The following is a 19,101-nucleotide window of genomic DNA, read 5'->3' as shown; positions in this document are numbered from 1 at the left end:
TATCTGGAACCGCGACATCAATGCTTCGAAGAATATTTTTCTGGATCACACGTGCAATGATAACTGATCAAGGTCGGCCAGATGTGTTCGTGTGCAAATAAGCAAATCCATGATCAAACCCAAATGTTGGCTGGCCATATCTAATGATTTCAGGTTCCTATTCCAGCCCAGTATCAAAAACTAGTGCTCTATAGCTATATTGGTTAATGATACGTAATACACCGTTGAGCATAAAAGTCACGTGAACCATTTGCTATTAGAACCTTTCATCCCAAGCTTTCAAATTAACAATCTTTATCTATTATATGTGTGGTACAGATGCATGCTAATACAATTCTTAACACCTTAAATCCACCACCTTGAAGGAATCATGGGTCATGCGCACATGTCCAGTATCATTATGTGTATCCTTTACAACAAATTCAAAGTTAGACATGCGCTAACCGTTATGATCATCACTTACAGTGTATATAGGTTTATCAGGATGTGGATGAAAAGCACCCCGCTCCCTGCAATTGCTAATGAGTGATAAGCCTGGTGGATCTGTCAACCGGAATACACCAACGCTAAAGAACCATGTTAAAAATGGGTCCAGACAAAGCTATTTCCTATTTCATTGTACCTTGGCTCGTGTTTTGGGGCGCACACAATGGCAATGGCTTCAGGAAGCATGATCTGATAGGCACAATGGGTATGAAGATCCAATGAACTCAGGAAACAGGATTGTGAAGGATGCGTCTATCATGCAACGTTTTAGTATATATAACTTTCGCTCTCCTTTAACTCAATCTTACATGTATCCAGCCCAATGTCAACAAGTCATGGGTATCTTGATACTCAAACACCTCTTCCTCATTTTCGGTGGTGCATGTATCCGGGGTGCCTGATTGTTTTGGAATAATAAGAGTGGTGATCGTAAGAGTGTTATTTTTCTAACGATCCAAAGGTTAATACACTTGATATCCTTCCATAATCTATATCCTTCCTTTACCAAAGAGCCACAAAGGATACCACAAGTCTCAATGTTTTTGTCCGTGTTGATCCGAGCAATTCTCAAAAACTGTTCTTGTATTCCTGTAGGCACATATAATGTACGAAGAGGTTCACCACTTTCAGTTGTTGCTAAAACAAGTGCATTAGATAAACAGTGACCAGAACCGTTTGCAATATCCCTACCTAATTCAACAGCCTTTTGTTCTTCTAGCTTGATCTTTGGAGGCAATACTGGTGCACGTGGAGATACTGAATTCGTCCTGTCTGGCAATGGTGGTGGCATTGCTGGCTTCGGAGGGAGTGGTGGTGGTGGGGCTGCTGGTGATGGTGATGATATGGATGATGATTCATAGGAGATGCGGCTATCACTCTGATTGCGAAATACATCATGCGATGGGTATCGTGCTGGCAGTGGTGGTAATTCGGCTGGCCTAGAGGTATAGTCCTCCATTAGTGCATATTCAAGCACACAAATCACCCAACTTACCTTGATGATTGTTGGTGTTGCTCGTTGTGATGACCAATACCTGCTACACCACTCAAGGCTTTTTGTACTGACCAATCTTCTTCCTCCAATAAGGTCTTGTCATTGTCGCCTTCCTCCTCTTCCTCTTGTATCTTGTCGGATGAATATGCCCCGTGGTTGCTTTCTTCTTCCACTTGGATCTTGCTGGATGAATATACTCTGCGCCTACTTTCTTCTTCCTCCTCTTGCATCCTTTGCAATCGTTGGTTGTGTTCGTGATAAGCAGCATCCAATCGCGGTTTCATAGTTTCCAAGGCATCCAGCGCTTCGAGACAATTCTACCCATCCATTAAACACGTGATACCCAGTCAACGCGGTTGCCAAGACCTTACCAACTTTATAATCTTGATCGGTTTCTTGCTGTCAGGGTGCTTGTATGCAGGATGCTTTGGTAGTTCATTGATGCCCAGACTATAAGCTTCATTGAGTTGTCGTGGTATATAAACGACGTTAACAAGTAATACTTTGTATATTTAAGGTACAACACGTAAGCGTTTTCAAGATCGCCTTCGGTTCGATACACTCTTGCTTGTCGAAGTAACAATTCTGCCGACCGAAAATAGTGCTTAATGTTGATGTGAGGGTTGAATTCTGGAATGCCGAGTTTATTGAGTTCAGCTGTGGTGCGTGGTCGTGTGTGTGTCATTATAGAAAAGGGTTATGTACAATCAAAGAGCGTGTGTGTGCATCCCGACGAGACGAGGTTTTTATTTCTTATGCCATATTTCATCAAGATTCTAAATTACTCCTGACAGCTTTCAGAAACTTGGATACACTTTCTTCATTGACAGTAAACTGTGATTGCGATTGTGATTGTTGTTGCTGTGGATCATTCCTCCGCTTAGCTTGTAGCTGTGCACGTCTTGCATGAATTCGCTCAGCGTTCTTTTGTAACATGGCCTTCCTTCGCTCGGCCACACTTTTCGCATTCTTTCGAGCCATCTCTGTTTCTTGTCTAATCTCATTCAACCTTTGCATTTGTTCATCACGCTCTTCGTCGTCGAGTGCAAACTGATAAAAACCGACGCCTCGAGTGCGCACTTCTCTCGTAGAATCATAATGTCGAATGCTAGCTCGATCTGCAGGCTCAAACTTATCATCATTCATCGGTGGTGGCGGTGAAGGACTACGTGAAGGACTTTGCGATGGTGATCGTTCTCGTTGCTGTGGTAATTGACTTTTCCGTATTGTTCTGGTGCGTCCAAATTCATCCTCATATTCCACCCATGGATCATCATCATCATTAACTTCTGGTGTTGATATATCCTTTTCCACTCTTGTTTTCCTTTTCTTTGTGTCTTGATGTTCCCTCTAATGAACCATTTAGTCTCATGGATAACGAGTTACCCCATTCTTTGTTTCTTACTTACCTCTTCCCAATATTTACGATCAAAGTCAATCAAGTATCCTTCTTCTTCATCATCCTCATCATCTGAATGTATCCGTTTTCGCATCTCTTCATATAACCTGGCTTTGCGTTCCAACGTCTCTCGGCTTCGTTCAAGCGAATGGCTCTCGACCTCGTCGATATGCTGCACCTCGTCTCGTTTAGACCTTGATGATACGCCTTTGTTTTGTCGTGCCCACACAGTGGGTTTCTAATACTAATGTTAGATAACCTCCATGCATAATGATAAACCCTCTCAATACCTTATCTATAGGTCGGTTGGAAGCTCGTCCATATTTCGCTCCTGCTCGTATACGTTGAAATTCTTCAGTGTGCTGCGCCAATTGCGCCTTCAGATCGACAACCTTGAAAGCGATTTTCTCCCAGTCAGCATTCCAAGGCTGAACAATGGTATAACACTTACCGAGGATGAGCTAATGTCAATTGCTTTGCCTTTGGGTGGCATTTGGTTGTGGTCTGGGATACGGAGTGTGGATGGACACCTGGATTGGAATTGCAGTGATAGGAGTCAGCGTTGGGGTTGATGATTTTTGACTGCAGCAGACCCATCATCTATAGAATATCATTCAACTTGATATACATTGTTATCTTGCATGATGGAAAAACCAATATTCAACCAATTTGTCATGTTCAAAGCTATTCAAGGGATGAGAGTGGAATGTTGACCCAAGTGATACTCGCATTTACCTACGGGCATGTTGATGATTATTTGGTTTGGATTGAATAAAGGCATAAAGACGAGGCGTCGGAAATTCAAGCCGAGGCGAACTCGCGTACCGTGTCTTCCTCACTCAACCCGTTTCTTTTCCTGCAACATGAGCGACCTGTCCACTAGCTATAAGCTTCAGCCTTTTTTACTCTTGTCAAAATCGGTCAAGGGATCAGCCAATGCAAAGTTGATCAGTGATGCGTTGGCAGCACCTGGTGTATACGTCTTTTCAGAGTTAGCGCAGGCACCGAATGTGATGGAGGTATGCTACAAGCTTCCAATCGAATGCATAACAAATCTCATTGTCCCTTCTTGACAGGCATCAACACTGCCCGAGGTAGCACCTTATTATGCTTTGCTCAAGATATTTCTTTATGGAACGTATAAGGATTATTCAGGTAAGCTCTCTTTTCCCTCTTCCTAATGGCATCGATGCATATGTGTAACAAATGCGATCTACTCGGCAGCACAACAACAACAGCTTCCACAATTGAATCCTACACAAAAAGCCAAGTTGAAGCATTTATCCATTGTATCACTTTCTGAGACGAGCAGGGTATGATATGAACAAGCAGGGAAGTATAAACACAATCATTGACATTTGAGACGTATCATCGCATAGACACTTCAATACACGCTATTACAAGAATATCTCGATATACCCAATGTCCGTGAGCTTGAAGATTTGATCATCGATACATTCTATCAAGGCATCATTGTCGGCAAACTCGATCAGCGATCACAGCAATTGATAGTTGAAACTACCATGGGTCGTGATGTTTTGCCGGAACAGCTGGATCGCACCATGCAAGCACTTGAAGATTGGTCCACTCAAACACGCCTCGTTCTGGAATCCATTGATAATCAAATTCGAGAAGCGAATGACGCATTGAAGAACAACCAGAATGAACGCCAAGAATATGACAATCAAGTTGAGCAAGTACGTCGTTCCATTCGTGCGAGAAAAGACAACATGGAAGATGTTGCTTCCTCCTTTCCTTCCGATCCAGCAAACAGCAATGTACGTGGAAGGCACCAACCTATGGCTATCTATGGAGAAGAAGATGCATCAGGAAGGGCCAAAAAGAGGTAAATGTAGGAATCGCCATACCATCCACCCAGATTCTGCTCTAATCGTGTCGTCCACAGGGGCGTGAAAAGATTCATGGTAGGACGACCTTAGAGTATGATGCACGTACTTTGTCTCTTCCTCCTTATCATTGTCAGCTTTTTACGTACACTTTATTATGTCCGGAGCATCAGTGGCTATAATAAAACCTTGCATCATCTTTACTAGCGTCATTACTTCTTGTATGTCACTTATGGGAATAAAGTTTATATCATGGATAACTCATTCTACATGCGTTGAAATTCTCAAGATCTCTCTCTCTCTCTCTCTCTCTCTGCTTTCCTCTTCCGGTAAAAAATGACATGCTATAGCTGAAATGAAACACCTATGTTTGCCACATGAAACAAATTAAAATGATCCATAAAGTAATAACATAGGCGAATTTTCTTGCCTTTGTCTTATACGGATGTTTCCTAGGATTAAACTTATCACCTTTGATGCGTATAACACACTCTTTAAACCAAGAGGTAGCACCACTGCACAGTATGTGAGTTCTTGCCAGAGCTGCATCGAGTCAGAATGCTATAAAATTGGATTATAGATTCACGAAGCGTCACAACTGGGGATCCATGTATGCCGAGATAGGTTAACCAAAGTATTTGGGCGAGCATACAAGGATCAAATGACACGTCATCCATTCTATGGTTTCCAAGAAGGCATGAATCCTCGCAAATGGTGGGAAGAATTGGTATACGACACATTTGTTTCTGCTGGAGTTCCAAAGAAAGGTAGGCGGATGGTTGGTTAGCTTGTAAATATGCAATCATCTCAACAACCTCAGAGCTGGATCCCAAGTTCAATTTATTGTTTAACTCCTTGTACGAACGCTTCACAAGCGATCGTGGTTATTCGACCTTCCCTGACGTACATGATACTCTTGTTTATCTCAAAAAGCAAGGTATTTCAACGGGTGTTATTAGTAATTCAGATGAACGATTGTGTACGTACATGATATACTTTGAAACGATCGAATTATTTTCTCACCTTGTATATGTATAACTCATGCAGCAGACGTGTTGCATAATCTGGGCATACGACCGTATTTTGATTTTGTGCTACCCAGCTACCGTGCTGGTTATGAGAAGCCTAAAAAAGAGATATTTGATCAGGCTTTACGAATAATGCATCCATACAGCCCGACGCGGCCTGATCAAGCATTACACGTAGGCGACGATCTTAATGCTGATTATAAAGGTATCAGATGATGGTTGCATGTACGGTAGTTGGGATCCTGTATATACTAATCAACATGGTGCAGGAGCTCTTAACGCTGGTTGGAACGCATTATTGCTTGAGAGAGGTTAGTTAATGTTGCATCATACGATTGACACAGGCTCACAATATTTATGCAGGAAAACTTTCATATGAAGATACACCTTCTATGCAATCTGATCAAGATGGTAGCACAAAACCACGGTCGATTATGACTTTGCATGATCTCCCCCCTCGTCTACACTCATTTGGTAAATAAAAAAATGATTGTCGAATATATAAAGTTGGGAATGGGGCATAAGCTTCTTGTCATGAAGTCAGGGACAATGTGACGTCACATCCGAATCTCGACAGCAGTGGGACTGAGAGGTCAAAAACAATTTCTGGCGGTACAAAGCAAACCAACCCACAGATTCTTACCGCCATGGCTCAAGGTAGAGAAACGAAAACGAACCCATTCACTACAACGTTCGCATTGACTTTAATCTACAACAGAAATGAAGGCAAGCCAACAAGATATGAACAAGTCTCGCATTCCTTTGGAATATCGGGATTACTGTGCCCATCTTCTCATCCCACTCAACAAGTGCCGAGGCGAAACTTTCTATCTTCCATGGAAGTGCGAGAACGAGCGTCATGCCTATGAAAAGTGCCAATACGATGAGTAAGTACAAGTTTGGTATATAAAGACGTTTGACTTAAACGCGTGACTATAGTTACAAGCGACGTATGCGTGAACTCGAAAAGCAACAGGACGAGTAACCTAGATACGACACCATCAATATCAAAAAAGCGAATAGATCCTGGCATTTGTTGATAGCATATTATGAATGATGATGATGGGAAATGCAGAGTATTTCACGTGACATGACATTGGATGTTATTACATACGACAATAATTGGGAGTTATCTATTCTACGCAAGACGATTCACAGCTATCCTATCAGCTTTCTATGCAACGTGATGTACGACTATAGGTTTCAAAAGGGTGATACTATGGTCCGCATAGGTTGGGATCTACACAAAATCATATTAGATGGTAAGCGATGTCTACAGTAGTCTGCATTGAAGAGCATTGCTAGGTGTACGACATATTCTGAATCGGGGGGGGGGGGAACGGCATCCCTTCATCATTTTAGCACTTAAACCCGGTATCCCTCAGATGCCCAATCATATCCTTTACATTAAAGCGCTTAGGCATAGTTAGAAATACACTCTTTATAAAGAAGCCTTTGGCAAACTCTTGCTGCTTAACCATCTTGCTATATACATGTATACATTTGTCTTAGCCCCTTTGGTGAAAGGAACGGCATGTAATTAGAGGCACGACATACAACACGAGAGGAACAACATATAACATCTGTTCGAGTCTTGGAAATCAACATGGTATGATACTTTGATAAAACGATGCATGGACTGATAAAGTGATGGGAGCATATACCATGATTAAATCTGAGGAGGCTACGTGTAATGTTGTCTACGCATAGATCGGCCAAATTAAGGTAGTAGATGATAAAATCTATTAAGGAAATCAATCACTTCTTGTACGGCTAATGCACATCACCATCGTACAAAGGTGACTCACCATGTTGTCAACCTACTCTCAATATTGGTACGCGTGTTCAATAAGCAGCGAGAATGATCGGACCACCTTTGATATCAGCAATCAAGCGTCACCTGGCATTAATGCGCAATCGTACTTTGAACAACACCCCCTGTATAGGCGATACGCAAAACACGCATTTCAACAGTGACCGGTCGTTGCCATCGAGTGTTGCTGACGTGTTTTAGCCGTAACTGCTTGTGCCTCGTCGTGCAAATGTTAACGTTGTGGAGTCAGTGCGAAGGTAGAACTTGCAAGAGACGAACAAAGGAGAAGGCAGCTTGTATTGTCACTGTTGTTGCTGTATGCATCGTGGTATGTAATATGAGAAAAAGTGTAAAGAGAAGGTTGAAGGTTGCTTTATACGATATGAAGGAATGAAAGAAACCTGTGAGGAAGCTTGCTTACGTGTAAGAATGTGAAGGCCAGAAGGCCAATCAAGTGCTGTGGGTCAACATGAAGGACGAAAGCAGAGCAAAGCATTAAGCACCACACGTCAACACTTTCAAACTTATTCGGCCTATATCGTTATATCAACGAAAAGGATGAGCACGAGACATACGGTTGCTTATTAAATGTAGATTCCCAAGTGAATCCATATAGTATATTTCACACAAACAGAGGAGGCAATAAGATATAAAAGTAGTTTATGCATCACACGAAGAGTTCAATATGGTAGGGCGCATCAGGTGATGTACAACTAACCAGGTTCCATTGCTTGAGTCATGTGATCTGCTTTACAAAAGTGCATAGTTGCTTGCTGCATCGCCCCGCGGAGCTCAGTCCAACCTTTTCTCTTCCCATGACGATCGCAATTGGTTTTGAAGGATCGGCCAACAAGCTCGGTGTTGGTATTATACGCCACATTGGAGCCAAAGTCGACATTTTAGCCAACGTTCGAGACACGTATATCACGCCACCGGGTGAAGGTTTCCTTCCAAGGGACACGGCACAGCATCACCGTGATTGTATCCTCGCTGTCATGAAAAAAGCAATGGATCAGGCCCAAGTGAAACCTGAAGACATTGACGTCATATGCTTTACAAAGGGTCAGTAATAGGATACAGACATGTCTTAATGGCTGGCTGACAACAAGGAAACAACAGGACCTGGTATGGGAGCACCGTTGACATCGGTGGCGGTGGTGGCCCGTACGCTATCGCTACTTTGGGACAAACCGCTAGTGGGTGTCAACCATTGCATAGGACGTAAGTTGTACATGAAAAACGTTGAATATCCTTATTAACGCTCGATCATGTTTAGATATTGAGATGGGACGCGAGGTGACGGGCGCTTCCAATCCTGTCATTTTATACGTCAGTGGTGGCAATACACAAGTAATTGCTTATTCGCAGCATCGATACCGCATTTTTGGCGAGACATTGGACATTGCTATTGGAAATTGTCTTGATCGATTTGCAAGAATCCTCAACTTATCCAACGATCCAAGTCCCGGATACAACATTGAACAATATGCCAAGCGGTAAGAGATATCAATTCACAGTATTCAACGTACTAATTCCTCTGATTTACAAGGGGAAAGAACTATATACCATTACCCTACACTGTGAAAGGCATGGATGTGTCATTTTCTGGTATCTTATCCCACATTGAAATGGTTGCCAAGGAAAAACTTCCAACCGGACAAGTAACTCCTGAAGATCTATGCTTTTCGTTGCAAGAGACCTTATTCGCTATGCTGGTGGAAATTACCGAACGTGCCATGGCCCATGTGGAATCTCAGGAAGTTTTGATTGTCGGTGGTGTAGGATGTAAGTGGTTATATACATACGTATTTCTTGGAAGATGAAAACAATCTCACCTGGTTCCATAGGTAATATTCGTTTGCAAGAAATGATGGAACAGATGGCTAAAGATCGTGGTGGCCAAGTGTGTGCTATGGATGAACGGTAAGTGTAGGGATAGTTGAATGGGCAATCGTATACACTAAAAGCCAACTTCTGGTAGATTTTGCATTGATAATGGCATCATGATTGCACACGCAGGGTTGTTGGCTCATCACACCGGATATTGTACACCATTAGATAAGAGCAACTGTACTCAACGCTTCCGTACAGATGAAGTTTATGTATCATGGAGAGAGGATTAAATTCTATCTTTTGCCATTAAAATCTGGGATATGAAGTTGGGGACCTTCAAGCCGTTGGTCGTTGGCATTGGGCTACTGTGTTATGGATTGAATATAGGTGCTGCATAATTTTAGGTTTCCAGCCAAAATGATTAGAACAAATGCTCGATTGCACAAGTATGGCCTTATGCAGCCTAAGCGCGATTCACTTCTTTGCTTTATACTACTACTACCACTACTGCTCACTGTGATAAAGTTGATATTCCCACAGGCTTGGTTTTGCTTGTGAATGTGGGCTTCCCGTGAACAAGGAAGGACGTTTATCTTGTTGTGTGATTCTAATTTTTGTTTATCCAAGGAATCTTTGCTGATGTACAATAACGACACACCATTTAGGGAGGGTCATGTTTATTTCACAATAACAAAACTGATAGAAGCAGCAGCAGTAGAAGGGCTCATTGCTAGTAGGAGACAAAGAATCGCTTGGCAGAAACAAAGAACTGTACTTTGAATACCATCGGCCATTAATTTTGGAATTCTATACGTTGGGCATCATTTGCCATGGACAACATTCCCTTATGTACATTTACAGTATGGAGCAGTTGCTTACTTCAGAATTTCTGTAATCGAGCAAAGACTTATTTAGGTACAGTATGTAACTATATAGCATATTCCCAGGTTCAGCTTAGATCTAGGATGTATGCATCTATTACCCGTTTCTAAGCACACTCAGTCTTTGAAGGGATGTTACTAGTCATTGTTGGGTGAACAATGAGGTAATTGATGATTGGCAAACAATGTTCCATTTACGTGTACTCTTCCTCATTCTGATCTCTATATAAAGCCCACCGAATTCGTCCTTAAAGTCCTTAGTTTTATTCAAGTTTCAAGTATGGATCCGCTACCCCGGCCCACGCCCTTTCAAGTCGTAAACCTTGTCATGGCTAGGGTTATTCTACTTTGCAGATTTCTTTATCTCACATTCTGCAACATCTTTCGTCGCACGGTTTATTTCTTCAAAAATCAATTGAAAAATATCGTACTATCTATTTGCGTGGTGATCCTCCTGGCTATGATAATGCAAAGTCAAATGACTCCTGGTGCTTCTAAACCCACCAAGAAATCCTTGGGCTTGTTTGACAACGCATTGTACATTGGGGATGATGCTATGGCCACATCGTTGAGAAAAGCCCTCGATGCTTTGGATATCGCGTCTAAGAAAGGTATTGATCCTCCCATTTTCGTCATCGGCGACAACAATGATCCCCTATCGCGGCCTATCTTTGTCCGTGTTGAAGACCTCAAAAATGCCCCCTTTGATGTCTTGCAAGAGTATGTCCATCCTCATGCCTACCCATATCCTGCATTGTCGCCAGTGTTTGAACCAGAACGAAGAGCACATCTCCACGCACAATATCGGGGTGGTCTATGGTAAGCTCAGTACCTTCTCGTATCTTCGTATCCCTATCCTTGTAACATCAGGGGCAGCACATTCAAATGTAGTCGGTTGTTCCTTTGTAAGATACCTTTTCGAACCTACGTAAAATCCATTAATAAATCCAGTACCGATGCAGCAAGGTTTCTCTCCACGCTGGGATACACAACCATAGATAATATTAAGCAATGAGATGATACATCCACACTGTAAACGCCATCCTATTAGTGTTTGTTGTATGCTAAATGTGGAAAAAAAAGGTATCATGCTTGTGAGGACCCGCATAATGCACCCTGATTGGGCGGGACATGGCAGCCAAAGTACATTGCTCCAAACGCGCGTCTCCAACACCCCGACAACGCCCATTGCTTGACTATTCCCATGGTACATAGTATTGCAAAGAGATACACGCACGCGTTTTGCAGTCTTTTTAACTAGAAAAATAACAGGATTTCGACGAACCTTTTCCTTCAGCTCCAGTGCGCTACGCATTTGACAATGATGATAGCGATGTTGAGAACGAGGTGGAGCCCAATTCGCATCCGATCAACGTCAATTTGACCTGCACTTTATCCCAACCAATCACTCTTCTTGTCGGTATGCAGGGTCCAGGTAGTGCATATATCGAAGCAATGAATTGTAGTACGCAACATATCGGTGATATCAATGTAAGCAGGGGTATACGGGTTTTATTATAAGGCCAAGCTTGCTTATAGAGAGAGCTACATGATTAGGGTTGTCCTATTCTGCAAATCTTGGAAGATGTTCTCTGTATCCCTTTGAAGAAAAAGGTGGAGCGTGAGCAAGTTCAAGCCATGGCAAAATCGATTGTTGGTTTGTCCAAGTTGAAGAGGTGGGAGTTAATTGAACGAGGGAAAAAGCAATACACGCTAATGGCTCTATCTAGCATTATCATTCTGGATAGCTTGGCAGGAGCAGATTATATCTCTAATACTCGTGATATCAATCCTCCATTTTTGCGTGTTTTGCAATCATCCAATACGCAAATCTTGGTAAGTAATTGTTGACTGATCTGCATAAGGTTTTGTTGTGCTCAAACATGTTTTCTCATCGTAGATTGGAGACCAACTTGAACCTCCCAATATGATCCAAGACTTGACTGCTGCTCTCATCTCCTATGCAAGTACTCTCCTCTCAACTCTCACATGCTTACTTAATAACAATCCTCCTCATCTAGTGTGAAATCCATGATATTCCCGGTTATGTATTGCTCAGTCTGCAAGAATCGTATCTTGGAAAACACATTGTTACAATCGAAACAGTTGATGCATACGCAGATGGTCTGAAAAAAATTGATATTGCTCGGCTGGGATATGACAAGAGCAAGGTTTACATAGATGAGCAGCCGCAACACCGGTTGTATTTGTAGTATAGTTTGCTCAAAGACGCTTCTAATACATTTACATATATTATACCTAAACATATCGCACACTGTAAGCGTTTCGAAAATACAGTGAAAACGTCGTTATCAATTACTTTTTAGACAGCCAACAAATCACCAAAGTTGCGCAAGAAGACAACGGCACCAGCGAACACGGTCAATGACAAAGCGATGTTAAGATTTCCCTGTCGAACCTCAGGAGCGAACAATTGAGCTTTAAGTGCTTGGCCGAAAGTAGGCTCGTCTTCGGGTTGCTGCAATCGGCGGTCCATTTTGTATGTGTGTATTTTGGGTGAAGAAAGAATTAAATACGCTAAAGCAGACAACAAGCCTATTTTTCACTCTCCATGTGACTGGACTGCATCTGGCAACCCTCCACAATCAGACCCAGTCATGCCATCCTTCTCTTTCTCTACCCCGAATGTATCAGCACACAAAAACTGTTGCCAAGCTCGTGGTCGTACCCAATGTACGTTTGATACCAGCATCCTGCAACAGCAAACCACTGACTAGTACTGTACGAACGGGCACGATGCATTTTGTTATAACCATTCAAACCTTCAACGAAGCGTTGAAAGCTATAACTACGGGCCACTACTATAGTAGAATCTATTGCCTACTCCAGTAGTAGAGGACATCTATAGGCTCATGCCTTTCGTTAGAGATTTTTTGAACTATAAACGGTTCTCTTTGATGAGGATATTGTGACGTCTGCAACGCGAGCCTTGTCTCCAGATCACTCGAGGCATGAGAAATTGAGATCTCAAGCCCAGGCTGCACGTTGTATTCATAAGTCAGATTCTAGGACTTATACCATGGAGGAGTGTGTTAGCATAGTTGGTTTCATTGTAATACTGCATAGCATAGAATACATAGTAAGGGTATTTCCTTTTTGATGCAAGACACATGACGCTTGTTTATCCCATATCACATGTGGTATATCTTTCTCAAGTTTTAGTACTTGTTTTTTTCCCTTTCTTTCTTTCTTATACTGGCTATGTCAGAAGCATCTGTAAGTACATGATTGTTTTACTTGATACTTCCACTAAGTAACTTTGAGGGAATGACACTATTAAGAGCAGCGACATCGCGTGCTATTACAAAAAGGATGAGCTGATAATACATAATGCTTTACTATCATCGTTGTGGTCTCGGATAACAATGTTATTAAGCTCTCCAACAATATCAAGGAATAAATTATCGGTATGTACCGTTTCCCTTCCCCAGAGAAAAGGAACCAAACCTCGTAACTTACTAGGAATTACAACATGATACCAGGATGTCATTCGTGACATAGTAGCCGAACGTAATACCAGCATGGCGGACAACAGCACGGCAATCGAACATATTATACTTTCACTCATTGATAACAAGTGCCTTGCTCTCTATCGAGAAGAACGACTTTATCTGGTCAACAGGAGTCCCCCGTCTTCCATTCAAGGTGTATTTGTGCCACTGGCCAGTTGCTACTCTCCGCGTTGTAGCCCACAACATCAGCTGTGTTACGCACCATCTTGCCCAAACAAAGGTGGCAATCTGCATTTTTCTAACCATGAAGCACATAGCAATTTGGTAAATCTTGGTGGGCACAAATGATAAAGTTGGGTACTAATAGAAACACTTCTTTAAGGATACGAGCGCTTTATCACCTGAAGAGTACAAACGCCAGAATGCCATTGAAGAAATAGTGGTATCGGAGAAACAATACTGTCATGACCTTGAAATCATTTCCGAAGTTTATGCACAACCATTGCTTGATTCATCAGCGGTCATTGAAGAAACCAGGCGTCAAAAATTCCATGATATCGTATTCGGCAATTATGAAGCGATTCACGATTTACACTCCCAAGGCTACAAAGAATTATTAGAGCAGCAGGATCCTATTAGCGGTTTATACGTTGGGTCGATCGGCATTGTCATTTGGAATCATGTTTCTCGTTTGATGGATCCCTATGTGACATACGCAGCCAACCACATGAAAGCAACATTTGTCGCCACAGTAGAAGCAAACAGGAGCCCACGTTTTGGGACCTTTTTGGAAGAACAAAATACGCATACAAATACTCGACGATTGGGACTACGGCACTATTTAACATTACCAACGCTTCGTCTGGGAAAATACAAGTTGCTTATTGAGGCATTACTCAAGTACACTACAGATGAAGCTGATCAGCTTGCACTGGGAGCTGCATTGGCAGAACTCAGTGATATTTTGGAACGCATGAATGAATTGACACGTCAAGCCGAGGTAGAAACACAACGCCTGCGAATCGCGTCTACACTCTTGATCCCAAATCATATTCCAACCACACTTGAGCAAATTCTCCCTGAGAACGCATCGTTATTGCATGAAGGGAATTTAATGCTAGCACGTTCTCTACATTCTTGGACAATGGTACCATGTCGTGTTTTTCTATTTACACATCTCGTGGTGGTCACACGACCTCGGTTCTCGGGTAAGCATGAGGAATTTGTAGTGGCAGGACATCCTATACCATTACATATGTTACGGCTGAATCTACCACGTATCTACGGTGGTACTGTCACAGCAGCACCAGTGATAACATCGTCATCACAAGATCAAACGGTTACCGGTCTTTACATTCGTGCACGATTTCGCCGCCTTCGGAACAGTTTGCGGCATTCCAAGACATCACCATCAGATAGCAAGCAACACATTGTAGCACGGCGCACCTTACCAAATACGACTTCCTCTCGGGCAGGACCCAGGTACCGTATGCTCGCGCTTTCCCATCTTGGACTCGGCGATTGTTCATTTTACCTTGCTTGCCCTACGATCGAAGAAAGGGAAGAATGGCGTGAGCTACTATGTAAAGCTATACAAGACGTGCAAATTAACAGTGGTCCTATCTCATTGAGCCCGTTATGTGAGGTGGCTACTGGATCCAGCAATCGCCAGTCCGCTATTGTAGTTGGAGGTAGTGCAATGTTTCCCACCGGCTGTGGTCGGATATGGTGCACTCTACCTTTTGGTATGGCAAACTGAAATGACACATTTACTAGCTCTAGCTGAAGCAAAAGTCAAGTAGATCTTTCGGACGGCTCATCTATGCTCGCTCTTGGGACGCAGTATGGTATATGGATTGGTCCTCGTGATGGCGTATCACATGAATTTCAGCTGGCAGTTGCCCAAGAAGACTGTAGACAGCTGGCCATTTTGGATAATACGGCTCTGGTGGTACGCACAAAGCGCTCTGCACTAATGGCATACGATATCCAACAAGTATCTGTGACAGGTTCACATCACCGATGGGGCTACATTCATCGATCATCTGTCATATCATTTGCAGTTGGCACTATCTACAACACACGTGTCCTTTGTTATCTAATACAAAAAAGATCGTGCACTCTCTTGGTCATCATGCAGTATAAGGGGGAATGGTTCCGTAAAGCAAAGGAATACCGATTGGAGTCTCGCGATACATACCATATTCAAGTTGCATACGATGCGGTGTTTTTGCAGTCCCCTAGCCTTGGCATTGGACGAATCCACAATGGACGTTGTGAATGGAAGAAGGTCACAGCATTTCCTGACAATGTGATAGGATTTGTGCCATTCTCACGTGATTCAGGATATGCATATGACCTACATACGGCTTGGAATATTTGCTTTCACGATTATATGAATCCCGTTTCGATCCAGCCCAAGGTTGGTTTTGATGCGCGACTGCAAAAACTTGTAATCATCTCTCCATATTTGATTGGTTTTTCACCTTCAGTGATCGAGATCCGACATATGGAAACAGTAAGTCTTATTACATTCACATCAGCTGTGTACAGGATATTGATATTGATTTATGATATACAGGGGAAAACGGTTCAAGTCTTAGCCGGTAACCATATTAGATGTGTTCACACTTCATACGACGACGATTTGCAACGACCAGTTATTCACGTTAGCATTCTTCACCATGAAGATCACATTGTTCGTATATACAGCCTTTTTGCTCGATAATCATCCTGTGTAAATAGTATTTCTAAGATCTACATAAAGTGCTTGCGCATGAAACCCGATACTGTCTCAAAGACAACCAGAAGGATACCACCACTATAATTCAGGTGTTAAATAATTTCTGTGCATTATTGGTGAATATCGTCACTTACCCAGGACCAAGACGAAGTACTTTAGCTGTAAAGCCACGGTACAATGCACCAAATCTATAATTTGGTTTAATACCCTTATCTTCATTTTTCACTTATCCAACATACCCTTCTTCCTTTGCGACAAGAGCGATTGATGGCAATGTCCAGTTGTACTTTTTGGGACCTTGGCCAGTATAGCCCTGGATTCTGGTTTTGACAACATCCATAGGGGTATTCAGCATAGTGCCAAAGGTACCGCCGATAGTACCAGCAATGAAGTTATTGACGAGTTGCTCATTCTTGTTCTAAAAAGTATTAAACGTAAGTCTGACGTTGTAATGCCAATGATTAATAGCCCTTACCTTTGCCTTGGGCAACCACTCCTTAACACCAAAGATGACACCAAAATAACCACCATTCCATGCTGCATGACGCCAAATTGTTGCTTCCAAACCATTGTACAGTGCCAAAGGACCTTCCTGCTTCAAAATCTTGCGAAGTGCATCAGCAGTACCGCTGTATTTGGCAGCCTACCCTTGATTATTTAGTTTTACGTCACTTTTTTTCTCATGATCCACTACACGTACGTTGGCTTTATCCTGCATACGAATCTTGACCAATTCAAAGGGAACGATAAGAACAGCTTCGGTTACACCGGCACTGACACCAGTAGCGATGGCAAGGGGTTGGGTAACCTTCTCCATACCGAAGAGTTTCTTGTACAAAGCGGTGTATTGTTCATTGGCGGCAAATTTGGTGGCACGTTTGGGTGCTTCCACAAGAATAGGGGCAGCAATACCGCGGTACAGAGTCGCGGGACTTTTTTTAAGAGATAACGTTATCTTCCATTGCGTTGACTTACTCAAGTATGCCCTTACCCTTCCTTTTTCACAATATCTTTCAAGCTCTGAAGAATGCCCGTGTTTCCTGAAGTGCTAAGCTGGGCACGAGTCTTGACAACTGTGAACATGTATCAATAAGCCGACCATCATAACGTACCATGTTGTTTCTTACCGTCCAACGGGTACATGGTCAAAATCTCGGAAATGCCAGCAATGGCACCAGCCAAGAATTGAAAGTGGAAAGGCAAGGCTAATGAACGCGTAATAAGACACTGGAATCGCTTTAATGATAACTCTATAGCGACTCACGCTTCTGTGCTGTCTCAGTGGAAGACATGGTAATGTGGAACAAAAAGGGAAAGAGACACAATCAGGAACTAACCTGTGGAGGTCTTTTTGTGTTTCGGGGTTAGCCGGGTATGACTCACGCGCCTAACAATCACGATTGGCCTCTTAACGTTATAATATAAACCCACAATCCATGGTCTATTAGAAAGAGCATTTTCCCTGCAGAACCTTGTTTATATATCCCGTATAACCGTGTCGCAATGGTACGAGTAAACCGAGTTGTTGTACAGGCTACCACTACATACTTAGGTCACATGAAATCAGGTGGGTGGATCGGCACGTTCTGAAACTTAAAATTGTGTTACCACTTGGGATCGCATTGTTACCCGAGATTTCCCAAGATCCACTCCCACTGACTGTAACGGTAAAGGAAAGCGCAGGAAGGAAAACTATGGGTGGAGCAATGGCTGTTTTGAGTGGTGGTAGATAGTGGCAATAACATATCATGCGTGGAGTCAACGATAATAACAAACGGTACTCATCAACTCAAGTCGAAATTTGCATTTGGTGCTATTGGACTTCCCTAAATCCTGGCTTAGATCGTTGCTATCAAATACCGCTTATGTATTATTATCATTGAAAATATGCATAGCAAACGGAACAGCGGTTGTTTATATCACCCTTATACCGATGTTGGGGTTATGGTGACCGTGTGCATTATGTTTATCCATGAAGATACCGCTTACTCCCCCTTCTGAAACGAATAATCATACATACATCCTCGAAGAACGTCTTGTTTTATGGGATCTGAGCACAGCAAGTGATTTGATTGTTGTCATTGTTTGATGATGGGTGTTGCCAGCTTGTTTATTTCAGATTCTGATTTATGCATCGACATGCAATCATGTCAAGGCTCTGCGTGTAGGCGACCCAACAATCTATCAGGTTATCGTCATTCCCAACAAACACTTTATCACTCTTTCGTCATTTTGGTGGTCATAGAAATACCTACACCGCCATGCGCATATAAACAAAGATGTTGTCGCCTATTGTCACACTCCCAGACGTCTCTTCTCTCTCTCCCATCATACTACTTTTAGATTGCTGACGCCTTTAAAAGCCTTGGTGAGTATCATTTTAAACGATATTACTCCGTGAGCGACCCATGTACAAAAGTATTTGCGAAAATTTATAGCGTCGCACTGTTATCCTACTTTCATTGCTGTTGCGCTTAATCGATAACTAGCTCCTTTATCAAGGTAAAGCCTGATCATGTTGCTTGATGAAGCATATACTCACATTCCTTTTGATGTAGCTACCTCCCGAGATGCATATGCAAAGCTGGTGCTGCTGGTAAATAA

General features: G+C 42.5%; 10 protein-coding genes across 10 annotated transcripts; 6 read left to right on the top strand and 4 right to left on the bottom strand.

Annotated features, from left to right (window-relative positions):
* Positions 1 to 337: 337 nt before the first annotated feature.
* On the bottom strand, positions 338 to 2,165 carry O0I10_012204 (uncharacterized protein; the record flags this gene model as incomplete). Its single annotated transcript, XM_058492150.1, has 9 exons — positions 338 to 409; positions 464 to 566; positions 623 to 738; positions 795 to 932; positions 992 to 1,122; positions 1,177 to 1,424; positions 1,481 to 1,797; positions 1,852 to 1,930; positions 1,984 to 2,165. 9 exons carry the CDS (start codon positions 2,163 to 2,165, stop codon positions 338 to 340), a joined length of 1,386 nt encoding a protein of 461 aa, XP_058337107.1.
* An 83-nt stretch (positions 2,166 to 2,248) lies between these two features.
* Positions 2,249 to 3,372, bottom strand: O0I10_012203 (uncharacterized protein; the record flags this gene model as incomplete). The annotated part of the gene is made up of 4 exons (XM_058492149.1): positions 2,249 to 2,830; positions 2,890 to 3,117; positions 3,170 to 3,271; positions 3,331 to 3,372. 4 exons carry the CDS (start codon positions 3,370 to 3,372, stop codon positions 2,249 to 2,251), a joined length of 954 nt encoding a protein of 317 aa, XP_058337106.1.
* A 370-nt stretch (positions 3,373 to 3,742) lies between these two features.
* Positions 3,743 to 4,819, top strand: O0I10_012202 (uncharacterized protein; the record flags this gene model as incomplete). Its single annotated transcript, XM_058492148.1, has 5 exons — positions 3,743 to 3,898; positions 3,956 to 4,034; positions 4,104 to 4,192; positions 4,259 to 4,725; positions 4,786 to 4,819. 5 exons carry the CDS (start codon positions 3,743 to 3,745, stop codon positions 4,817 to 4,819), a joined length of 825 nt encoding a protein of 274 aa, XP_058337105.1.
* Positions 4,820 to 5,171: 352 nt separating this feature from the next.
* On the top strand, positions 5,172 to 6,739 carry O0I10_012201 (uncharacterized protein; the record flags this gene model as incomplete). Its single annotated transcript, XM_058492147.1, has 9 exons — positions 5,172 to 5,252; positions 5,307 to 5,493; positions 5,547 to 5,705; positions 5,774 to 5,959; positions 6,024 to 6,065; positions 6,118 to 6,228; positions 6,295 to 6,411; positions 6,473 to 6,641; positions 6,694 to 6,739. 9 exons carry the CDS (start codon positions 5,172 to 5,174, stop codon positions 6,737 to 6,739), a joined length of 1,098 nt encoding a protein of 365 aa, XP_058337104.1.
* Positions 6,740 to 8,382: 1,643 nt separating this feature from the next.
* O0I10_012200 (uncharacterized protein) lies at positions 8,383 to 9,690 on the top strand (the record flags this gene model as incomplete). Its single annotated transcript, XM_058492146.1, has 6 exons — positions 8,383 to 8,629; positions 8,687 to 8,788; positions 8,844 to 9,063; positions 9,117 to 9,352; positions 9,415 to 9,490; positions 9,549 to 9,690. 6 exons carry the CDS (start codon positions 8,383 to 8,385, stop codon positions 9,688 to 9,690), a joined length of 1,023 nt encoding a protein of 340 aa, XP_058337103.1.
* Positions 9,691 to 10,759: 1,069 nt separating this feature from the next.
* On the top strand, positions 10,760 to 11,104 carry O0I10_012199 (uncharacterized protein; the record flags this gene model as incomplete). Its single annotated transcript, XM_058492145.1, has 1 exon — positions 10,760 to 11,104. The coding sequence occupies one exon, from the start codon at positions 10,760 to 10,762 to the stop codon at positions 11,102 to 11,104; it is 345 nt and encodes a 114-aa protein (XP_058337102.1).
* A 381-nt stretch (positions 11,105 to 11,485) lies between these two features.
* Positions 11,486 to 12,494, top strand: O0I10_012198 (uncharacterized protein; the record flags this gene model as incomplete). The annotated part of the gene is made up of 6 exons (XM_058492144.1): positions 11,486 to 11,488; positions 11,554 to 11,772; positions 11,839 to 11,957; positions 12,012 to 12,117; positions 12,182 to 12,244; positions 12,303 to 12,494. 6 exons carry the CDS (start codon positions 11,486 to 11,488, stop codon positions 12,492 to 12,494), a joined length of 702 nt encoding a protein of 233 aa, XP_058337101.1.
* A 110-nt stretch (positions 12,495 to 12,604) lies between these two features.
* Positions 12,605 to 12,778, bottom strand: O0I10_012197 (uncharacterized protein; the record flags this gene model as incomplete). The annotated part of the gene is made up of 1 exon (XM_058492143.1): positions 12,605 to 12,778. The coding sequence occupies one exon, from the start codon at positions 12,776 to 12,778 to the stop codon at positions 12,605 to 12,607; it is 174 nt and encodes a 57-aa protein (XP_058337100.1).
* Positions 12,779 to 13,503: 725 nt separating this feature from the next.
* On the top strand, positions 13,504 to 16,482 carry O0I10_012196 (uncharacterized protein; the record flags this gene model as incomplete). The annotated part of the gene is made up of 6 exons (XM_058492142.1): positions 13,504 to 13,518; positions 13,584 to 13,709; positions 13,785 to 14,078; positions 14,137 to 15,499; positions 15,557 to 16,272; positions 16,336 to 16,482. 6 exons carry the CDS (start codon positions 13,504 to 13,506, stop codon positions 16,480 to 16,482), a joined length of 2,661 nt encoding a protein of 886 aa, XP_058337099.1.
* Positions 16,483 to 16,511: 29 nt separating this feature from the next.
* O0I10_012195 (uncharacterized protein) lies at positions 16,512 to 17,789 on the bottom strand (the record flags this gene model as incomplete). The annotated part of the gene is made up of 8 exons (XM_058492141.1): positions 16,512 to 16,575; positions 16,632 to 16,685; positions 16,737 to 16,915; positions 16,973 to 17,140; positions 17,198 to 17,429; positions 17,489 to 17,570; positions 17,625 to 17,702; positions 17,762 to 17,789. 8 exons carry the CDS (start codon positions 17,787 to 17,789, stop codon positions 16,512 to 16,514), a joined length of 885 nt encoding a protein of 294 aa, XP_058337098.1.
* Positions 17,790 to 19,101: the final 1,312 nt, after the last annotated feature.

This window comes from Lichtheimia ornata (genome assembly GCF_029851405.1).
Source record: "Lichtheimia ornata isolate CBS 291.66 chromosome Unknown scaffold00115, whole genome shotgun sequence".
Classification (NCBI taxonomy): Eukaryota; Fungi; Mucoromycota; class Mucoromycetes; order Mucorales; family Lichtheimiaceae; genus Lichtheimia; species Lichtheimia ornata.
Note: the sequence above shows the minus strand (reverse complement) of the source record. Positions and strands in the feature narration are given on the sequence as shown.